This window comes from Cherax quadricarinatus, chromosome 1, assembly GCF_038502225.1.
Source record: "Cherax quadricarinatus isolate ZL_2023a chromosome 1, ASM3850222v1, whole genome shotgun sequence".
In the NCBI taxonomy this organism is placed as follows: domain Eukaryota; kingdom Metazoa; phylum Arthropoda; class Malacostraca; order Decapoda; family Parastacidae; genus Cherax; species Cherax quadricarinatus.
This window is the reverse complement of record NC_091292.1, coordinates 19,731,394-19,742,264: the sequence shown is the minus strand read 5'-3', so window position 1 is coordinate 19,742,264 and position 10,871 is coordinate 19,731,394. Positions and strand designations below refer to the sequence as shown.

Sequence of the window (10,871 nt, the reverse complement as noted above, 5' to 3'; positions counted from 1 at the left end):
AAGAACAAAAGACCTCAGACGTGGGCGTGGCTCCCCGACATTTGCCAAGGCAGGTGTGGCCATATAATTTGTTAAATTAGGTCTCCCCAGAGACCTCACAAGCCCAGCTGAACTACATCACAAGTGCACTAGAATTTGTACTTTTGGTAAACTCAGTGCTGGGTGGTTATTTTGTGTGTACTACTGGTACGTTTAGTAAACTGCTAGAAAAGTTTACATAAAGTAACAGCTGGCACGATGATGAACACAAATTGGTGTTGCATTTGGTAAACTGGCCTCTGGCACTTCACTGAATGACGCCTGGAGTTTACCTGGAGAGAGTTCCGGGGGTCAACGCCCTCGCGGCCCGGTCTGTGACCAGGCCTCATGGTGGATCAGAGCCTGATCAACCAGGCTGTTACTGTTGTTAGGTAAGACACATATGCAACAGTTAGGTATCTTTATTTCGAAACGTTTCGCCTACACAGTAGGCTTCTTCAGTCGAGTACAGAAAAGTTGATAGAAGCAGAAGATACTTGAAGACGATGTAATCAGTCCATCACCCTTAAAGTTTTGAGGTGGTCAGTCCCTCAGTCTGGAGAAGAGCATTGTTCCAAGGTCTGAAACAATATGGAGATGAAGTGACAGGATGGAGCCTTATATAGCGCCAAGAGGTGAGACGTAGGTCACTAGAAGAGGTAAGAACTCAGATGTTGGGAGGTCAGGTCCCTCTCAAATCCAGCCGTTCTCACTAGTAGAGGCTGAAGAAGCCTACTGTGTAGGCGAAACGTTTCGAAATAAAGATACCTAACTGTTGCATATGTGTCTTACCTAACAACCTGTCGGTATTTTATACCATTTTAATGTTCAATCTGTCAGACACTGCAACACAAGGGTATCTTGGTACAGACCTACAATCAACTTCGACAACCTCTACTAGTGAGAACGGCTGGATTTGAGAGGGACCTGACCTCCCAGCATCTGAGTTCTTACCTCTTCTAGTGACCTATGTCTCACCTCTTGGCGCTATATAAGGCTCCATCCTGTCACTTCATCTCCATATTGTTTCATACCATGGAACAATGCTCTTCTCCAGACTGAGGGACTGACCACCTCAAAACTTTAAGGGTGATGGACTGATTACATCGTCTTCAAGTATCTTCTGCTTCTATCAACTTTTCTGTACTCGACTGAAGAAGCCTACTGTGTAGGCGAAACGTTTCGAAATAAAGATACCTAACTGTTGCATATGTGTCTTACCTAACAACCTGTCGGTATTTTATACCATTTTAATGTTCAGGCTGTTACTGCTGGCTGCACGCAATCCAACGTACGAGCCACAGCTCAGCTGGTCAGGTACCGACTTTAGGTGCTTGTCCAGTGCCAGCTTGAAGATTGCCAGGGGTCTATTGGTAATCCCCCTTATGTATGCTGGGAGGCAGTTGAACAGTCTCGGGCCCCTGACACTTATTGTATTGTCTCTTAACGTGCTAGTGATACCCCTGCTTTTCATTGGGGGGATGTTGCATCGTCTGCCAAGTCTTTTGCTTTCGTTGTGAGTGATTTTCGTGTGCAAGTTCGGTACTAGTCCCTCTAGGATTTCCCAGGGGTATATAATCATGTATCTCTCCCACCTGCGTTCCAGGGAATACAGGTTTAGGAACCTCAAGCGCTCCCAGTAATTGAGGTGTTTTATCTCCGTTATGCGCGCCGTGAAGGTTCTCTGTACATTTTCTAGGTCAGCAATTTCACCAGCCTTGAAAGGTGCTGTTAGTGTGCAGCAATATTCCAGCCTAGATAGAACAAACGACCTGAAGAGTGTCATCATGGGCTTGGCATCCCTAGTTTTGAAGGTTCTCATTATACATCCTGTCATATTTCTAGCAGATGCGATTGATACAATGTTATGGTCCTTGAAGGTGAGATCCTCCGACATGATCACTCCCAGGTCTTTGACGTTAGTTTTTCGCTCTATTTTGTGGCTGGAATTTGTTTTGTACTTTGATCAAGTTTTAATTTCCTGGCACCTGGCACTTCACTGAATGACGCCTGGCACTTCACTGAATAACACCTGGCACTTCACTGTTTGAAAACCTCCTTAGTGACAATACTAATAGGAAAAATAAATTCTAACTAGAATTATTTTTTCGTTGTATGAAGGTCTGTGTAGTTGTGAAGGAACCGGTTTGGACGAGTGTCTGAGGTGTGTTGTGACCTTTATGAAGGCCAGGATAATTACAGGGTAATTACTGACTCACGGCCGGTGCAATAGCCTGGCTAGTTAGGGAAGAGACCGGGGCTGTGACTAGTGGATGAAGGATAGAGCCTACACCAGTCCTAACGCTGAATGACCCATTGACTTATGTACAGATAATTTTGTTGAAATCAAATTGTTCTCCTGACATATTGAAGTTCTTAAGGGACACATTGAGATTCGATTCCACAAAGAAATGTTTTTATGTATATTTTTCTCATTTAAAGACTCTTTTGCGGTTGTAGCCTCGTACAAGCCAGAAAGAACTGAGTAAAGTTAGAATCTGTTTTCTAGTTAGCTGACGGGAGGATCGAGCCTCAGTCAATCTTCGCGCTGACAGACCTCTTTGTCTACACTGTCAATTGCTTTTAAAAACTTTGTATCTATAAATCATATCCCCCCCTTCGTCCTTTCCTCTCAAGTCGTCAGGTTCTCTTCCTATGTCCTCTTTTCATACTACATTCCTCCTAATCTGAATGATTCTTTACCGAAGAATTGTTCAGATCACATCACCTCATACACTCGTCCATACCAGTTCCTTCACATCTAAAGAGACCTTCATACAAGGCATAAATCTTTCAAGTTAGTTTGGTTTCCATATTTTCGTCACTAGTGGGAGGTTCCAGGATGCTATTCTGAGGACTGTTAATCTTACATATGCCGCTGACGTTACACAGTTTATGTGTAGTTCGGTGCTATGCTTATGTTATATTCTTTCAAGGTCCTTTTCACTGTGATATTTGCAGCTTTTCTCCATCCATGCTGCACTCAGTGCCCGGTCTGCCATCACCTTCTCCAAAACGCATGTCCTTGCGTTTGTTTGTGTTGAAAATTCAAGAAGCGAGTTTTTTGACTTCGTCCTCAGTCTGTCGAGGTCTCTCTGGAGTTTATCACGTCCTCTCCTCTTCTTATTCTTCTTATTATATTTACATCATCAGAAAACAGTGACACACAGGATTCACCTACTCCAGTAAGTCACACATGTTAGGAACAGTAGGAGTCCTAACACTAAACCCTGTGGAACTCCACTCCTCTGTTTGGATGTCTCATCCCATATAATCTCTGCCTTCTATTATTTAAGAACTCCTTGATCCACTGGAGCACTCTGCCTTCAAACCTTGTTGGTTCTTCTAATTTTTGGACTAATCTCTGATATGGTACTGTATCAAATGCTTTTATACAGTCCAAGAAAATACAGTTTATTCCAATACTGTTTTTTGTTGTTTTATCTCTGATTTATCGTAGAATTCCAGCAGACTGATAATACAGAATTTTTCCATCCTTAAATCCATGCTAGTTTTCTGTAAGGAATTTTCTTCTCTCCAAGTGTCCTAATATCCTTCTCCTTGCTATCTTCTCCAGAACATTTGACAGTATACATGTAAGAGATACTGATCTATAATTCAAAGCAGCTTCTCTGTCTGGAGTTTACCTGGAGAGAGTTCCGGGGGTCAACGCCCCCGCGGCCAGGTCTGTGACCAGGCCTCCTGGTGGATCAGAGCCTGATCAACCAGGCTTTTACTGCTGGCTGCACGCAATCCAACGTACGAGCCACAGCCCGGCTGGTCAGGTACCGACTTTAGGTGCTTGTCCAGTGCCAGCTTGAAGACTGCCAGGGGTCTATTGGTAATGCCCCTTATGTATGCTGGGAGGCAGTTGAACAGTCTCGGGCCCCTGACACTTATTGTATTGTCTCTTGACGTGCTAGTGACACCCCTGCTTTTCATTGGGCGGATGTTGCATCGTCTGCCAAGTCTTTTGCTTTCGCTGTGAGTGATTTTCGTGTGCAAGTTCGGTACTAGTCCCTCTAGGATTTTTCCAGGTGTATATAATCATGTATCTCTCCCGCCTGCGTTCCAGGGAGTACAGGTTCAGGAACTTTAAGCGCTCCTAGTAATTGAGGTGTTTTATCTCCGTTATGCGCGCCGTGAAGGTTCTCTGTACATTTTCTAGGTCAGCAATTTCACCTGCCTTGAAAGGTGCTGTTAGTGTGCAGCAATATTCCAGCCTAGATAGAACAAGGGACCATTTTTGCCGTTTTCCAATTTTCTAACAGGTGTCGTAATTTGCGAGAATGGTTGAATACCCTTACTGTTGGGTCACATAGATGTTTTGCCCCTTCGCTCAGCACCTGTGGAGAAATATCTGGTCCCATTGCTTTTGTTACATCCAGGTCATGTACGAGTAGTAATTCCGTTACCTCTTTCCTGCGTTGTTGTGTACTGTCCAGTACCTGTGTGGAACTATATAATGTTTGTCAGGAAACAGGACAAGCGTTTCCTGACGCGAGTTTTAGTCATATGATGACCCGCTACTGGAGCTTTTGGTCATATGACAGAAGCCTTCCGCTGACTTACCAGTCCTGTTCTGATTACAGTGCCATCTGGAAGTTCTTTCCTCTATGAAGGCTTCTTGGAATCTTTTGCTAAGCGCTTCCCATGCTTCTGTAATTCTCCGTCAACATCCCTTCCTCCTTCCCCAGCCTTCTCTTCTTCCTTCTCAGTTGTATTTTTCTTATGTGGCTGTGGAGTAACTTTGGCTCAGTTTTGGCCTTTGATGCGATGCCATTTTCACATTGTCTTTCAGCCTCTCTTCTTATTTTTCTGTTGTTTCTATCCCTGCTGCTTATCGCGCTGATTCTCTATATTAATTCGCTGTATGCTTTTTTCTGCTCCTAATTGCTCCTCCCTTTAGCCTGTTTTTAATAATAATAATAATAATAATAATAATAATAATTAATTAATAATAATAATTATAATAATAATAATAATAATAATAATAATAATAATAATAATAATAATAATAATAATAAATTTTTATTTCTACAATAACCTGTGCAAAGTATACAGACCATACCTGGAAAGAGTTTCGGGGGTCAATGCCCCCGCGGCCCGGTCTGTGACCAGGCCTCATTAGCTGACATTAATGACATATATAGAAAGCCCCTTTTTATGCAGAGCATTACGGACAACTTGGGTTTATTTTGTCCACAGTGTGCAACCCACGCCAGTCAGCTAACACCCAGGTACCTACTTAGTGCTAGATAAATAGGGACAGCAGTTGTCTTAAGGAAACACACCCTAATGCTTCCACCCGCACCCGGAATCGAACCATGGTCCTCAGTGTGTGAGCTGAGTGCGTTAATAACCGAGCTCCGGTTGCTTGTATGTGTATATGTGTGTAACCAAGTGTTTCTCTCCTTGGCAGACTTACAACGTAGACAAGCAGGTGCCGGACAGTGCTGCCACAGCCACCGCCTTCCTATGCGGGGTGAAGGGTAACTTCTACACGCTGGGGGTAGACCAAAGCGTAACCAAAGGCAACTGTTCCGCCAGTAAGAATCCTGCCTTTCGGGTGACCTCGATCCTCCACTGGGCGCAGGAGGCGGGCAAGGATACAGGTGAGCGGAATCACCTCTGTAACCAAGGAGGATTAGCCTGACAACAGTCTACAGTTGAGGGCGCCTCGCTGAGTGCACCACAAACCGGTGGACTCAGGAAACCGTTTTTTAGTAGTAAGGTTACAGCTGGTGGTGTGACTGGTATTGTGTAGGTCTTCAGGAAAAAACCAGCCTCGTTAGTGCCACAGTACCACAGATCTCATTATATATTATTTAATTTTATGTGATCAGTTTAGCATAATTTTTCAAAATTTCTGTATGCCAGTATATATATATATATATATATATATATATATATATATATATATATATATATATATATATATATATATATATATATATATATATATATATATATATATATGCAAAACAACCACTCTGAAAAAATAGAGAAATTCCAAGCGCTTTCGTGACTACTCACATTATCAAGGAACTATGAAAGTAAAGCATCCAAGGAAGCTATATAAGGGGTCAGGCCAGCACCTCACTATCAGATCCCACAACGGTTAAACACCTGACGCGCGCCGACCCAACTTGGATAGGTCCTTTGCACAACTCACCTCACAAACTATTCTACCCAAGAAAATTTAAAAAATTATTTGTCCAGTGTATTATTAAATTCTTCCCAAATTCTATTAATTATAAATGGATCTAATTTATATAAACCAAAGGAAATATTCATATTATTGTCAAAACTGCTTTTTATGAAACAAGATTCAATTATATTCCTGTCGACCATGGACTTGCTTGATACTACTTTCTCAACTTTTTGAAAATCAATTGGATGGTTAAAATCTCTTACATGAATAAATAGAGCATTGGAATCTTGTCCAGTTCTAATGCTATATTTATGATGTTTTAATCTTAGTTCGAGATTTTTACCAGTTTGACCGTAATAAACTTTATCGCAAATTTTACAAGGAATCTTATAGACACATCCATCAGCATTTTGGGGGGAATTTTTTATCAAAATTTTTTTTTACTGTATCAAGATTTTTGAATAAAAAAAAAAAAAATCTTGATACAGTAAAAAAAACTTTTGATAAAGAATTCCCCCCAAAATGCTGATGGATGTGTCTATAAGATTCCTTGTAAAATTTGCGATAAAGTTTATTACGGTCAAACTGGTAAAAATCTCGAACTAAGATTAAAACAACATAAATATAGCATTAGAACTGGACAAGATTCCAATGCTCTATTTATTCATGTAAGAGATTTTAACCATCCAATTGATTTTCAAAAAGTTGAGAAAGTAGTATCAAGCAAGTCCATGGTCGACAGGAATATAATTGAATCTTGTTTCATAAAAAGCAGTTTTGACAATAATATGAATATTTCCTTTGGTTTATATAAATTAGATCCATTTATAATTAATAGAATTTGGGAAGAATTTAATAATACACTGGACAAATAATTTTTTAAATTTTCTTGGGTAGAATAGTTTGTGAGGTGAGTTGTGCAAAGGACCTATCCAAGTTGGGTCGGCGCGCGTCAGGTGTTTAACCGTTGTGGGATCTGATAGTGAGGTGCTGGCCAGACCCCTTATATAGCTTCCTTGGATGCTTTACTTTCATAGTTCCTTGATAATGTGAGTAGTCACGAAAGCGCTTGGAATTTCTCTATTTTTTCAGAGTGGTTGTTTTGCATATTCCGAAATCACCTGTTTACTGTGATCTTATTGCATATATATATATATATATATATATATATATATATATATATATATATATATATATATATATATATATATATATATATATATATATATATATATATTGTCTCTACGTCCACAGCAGGACTCGAACCTGAAAACTCTGTATCAGAATCCACAGTACTTTTCCACGGAGCCAGGCCACCTGTTGATGGTGTGGCTCCGTGGTAAAGTTCTGTGGATTCTAATACAGAGTTTGCAGGTTCGAGTCCTGCTGTAGACATAGAGACAATGTATATATATATATATATATATATATATATATATATATATATATATATATATATATATGTATGTATGTATATGTCGTGCCGAACAGGTACAACTTGCGATTTTCGCTTAAATAGTAACACTCTTCTTGCTGAATAAGGCAAGCTAAAATTTCTGTATGAAATATTTCGCAAAAATCATTCTGAACCTAGCGAAAAGAATTTCACTGTGTTTCTTTATTAAATTATTGTAAACTTATCTAAAATATATTTAGTTAGGTAAGCTTAAGTTAGGTAAGCTTAAGTTAGGTAAGCTTAAGTTAGGTAAGCTTTCTAAGGTTCTTTTCGTACAAAATTATTAATTTTTACATTAACATAAATGAAAAAAAATATCTTAAAGATAAGAATTTTTTTAGAAAGGACTTAATTTTAAATGAGTTCTTACTAATTGACCAGTTTTACCTATTTGGCACGACATACATACAAAGTAGAAATGGGTAAGGAGAGTAGAAGTTTGATATATACCTATATATATATATATATATATATATATATATATATATATATATATATATATATATATATATATATATATATATATATATATATATATATATATTGGCAGGTGCGAAAGATTAACATATCGTCATAAGATATTTATTGTTGGGTAAATCAATGTTTCGCTGATAAATCCACCATCATCATCATCAGGAACATGTCATGATAATATACATTCATAGTATACACAATGTATATGGATGGTTCAGAGAACCAACAAGTTGATAAATTAGACACATGTACAACACTTGGGTATCTTTAATGAGGAAACGTTTCGCCACACAGTGGCTTCATCAGTCCAATACAAAGAAGAATAGTGAAGATCAGAAGGAGACTGAGGTCATCAGTCCCTCAGCCTGGAGTCAATATAATTAGTCTATCAGTCTTGATAACAACACCCAAGTGTTGTACACATGTCAAGTATACACAAAATACAATGACAAATTAGCATTACATGAGAAATTAAAAAAAAATTCGGTAAACAAAGCGGTAAGGAGATGACGTAACATGTGGGTGGTGAATCAACAAGTTACTTTCCAAGGTAAACAGCAATATTAAATGTAAACAGAAAATTAAACTCACATAAAAAATGAGGTGAAGTATTAATATTATTTCAGAGTGAGTAAGTTAGTGTCAATAAGAGGTTTTTTTTTTTTATATTTTTATTTAAAACAACACAATACATTAAATAAATAAAAGAACACAGTATCGGTTCTTACTCAAAATTATAAATCTCATTGTCTAAATGAACACAGACGATTAACGTTGTGTTGTCACACCTGTCCCTCATCCCATATACATTACATCCAATGTAACTATGTTAAGTAAGATTACATCATTATTATTATAACCAAGGAAAACCCAAACCTACAATCTGCATTATTTTTTCCACTTTGTTATTTATATATTATTAATCCACATAATCTTCAAACTCCTTTACAATACTCATTATTGCCAGTGCCGACACATCTGACACTTCTACCCCCCCCCCCCGTATGTACAGTCCCCATTCCAAATAACATACATTAATTTCCTAATGAATGGTCATTGAAAACAATTTCTACTAAAATAACCCAACCCAGCAGACTTCCAAACAAAAACAGTCAGGGTCATTATAAGACATGTAGGAACGAGTCCTGCAATCATATATGTATACATATACGCATGCATATACACATACGTGTATGTGCACTTATTCATAAGAACAAACTAAATCATACATAGAAATAAATCGCTAAATGACTTGTCTGCAAATAAACTAAATATTACAATCTATGATAGAACTATACAAAGACATTGGTTCCCCCAAACACACCTACATACACAAAGTTAATGTTACTGATTAACACTCAATATATAATAGGACCTTCCATACAAAATAAGGGGATATATAAACCCCATCAAATACTTATATATTTTCGTACATAGTGCATAATGTACATATTCAATACAATAATAAAAAAAAAGAGGTGTATGACAAGGCTAAATCTATCTTCAGATTAAAAATATACAAGACATAACCTCACATTATACATATAAATATAAACCTTCCTATATAAAAAGATTCTTATAACAATAAGGGAAAACCGAAAATCACATACAACTTTTGACTCTGTGATTTTACAAAAATTCATAAGGTCTACATACTCCTACAATAAACTTTACCCACATCAACCACCGTGCAAACTAATCAACCATACCTCACCAGGCTTCCAATCACACCAAGAGGGCGCACCACTGAAGAGACCAACCCCTTGCCTCTCACCCCATACTCAAACGGAGTAAACGTTCAACAGTAAGTCCACGATATCCCTCCGGAAAACTAATTACCCACCTTCCCCCATATAATTGTTTGTTCCTACATGCTGTCCTATAAAAACTCGCCGCCAACGCTTTTATCCTAATGTTCCCCTCCACCTCCCTCATCCCCCAAGAAACATACAAGTAATCAACTATTACATATCTGATAGCCCTTCCCACCTCTTTGGGTACCCCTTCCATATCTAACATTAAAGCCCTAAGGGGTGATATCTTTCCCCCCCCCAATAAAAAGAAAACCCTCTTCAACCACAATCTTACCACCTCCAATGCAGAACAAAAATATACTACATGAAAAGCCGTTTCAACTTCCCCACAAAAAGCGCATGACGCCTCTCTCACAAAACCCATTCGTCTTAGCTCCTCTTTCGATGCTAACGTCCCCATAAGAAATCTATATACTAATTCCCTCTCTCTTGCCGGTATTCTTAATTTACTAAATTCCACCCATATCCCTCTCCAATCATATGTGGGATACACTGCCATCCCTTGCATTAATTCCTGACGACGACCCACACCCACTAACCGTTTTACCTTGAGTTTTTTAACATTGCATACCTTTAACATAAACCGCAACATGTCTTCACACTCCACTAAGTCCCTGCCACCCCACCATTTGCGGATATCCCCCATCACCTCCCCCACCCGAAGACCCCTTTCCCCCGCTGCCCGAATATACCTCTGCTTCACATATAGCGCCTTCACCCTAGACCCTAATGCAATCAATCCCAGTCCTCCCTGCCTTACCGCAGTCATTACCACATCTTTACCCAACCACGCCCTCCCATAGCCCCACACATACCTTAAGACCCTTCTTTGCATTTCCATAAAATCCTGACTTCTTAATGGGTAAATTTCCGCCACTCCCCACACCTTACTATAAATCAGCGTATTTACCACCACAACCCTTTGATGCAAGGTTACATCCCCGGCCCTTAGACC

The 10,871-nt window shown here is 39.0% G+C and overlaps 1 protein-coding gene across 2 annotated transcripts in view; it reads left to right on the top strand.

Annotated features, from left to right (window-relative positions):
- The window catches only part of LOC128690788 (alkaline phosphatase, tissue-nonspecific isozyme-like), a 63,001-nt gene that overhangs the window by 33,936 nt on the left and 18,194 nt on the right, over window positions 1–10,871 (top strand). For both annotated transcript variants that reach the window (XM_070101034.1, XM_070101095.1), the window contains exon 4: window positions 5,441–5,633. In XM_070101034.1, the coding sequence (XP_069957135.1) occupies window positions 5,441–5,633 (193 nt within the window). The remainder of the gene's footprint in view (window positions 1–5,440; window positions 5,634–10,871) is intronic.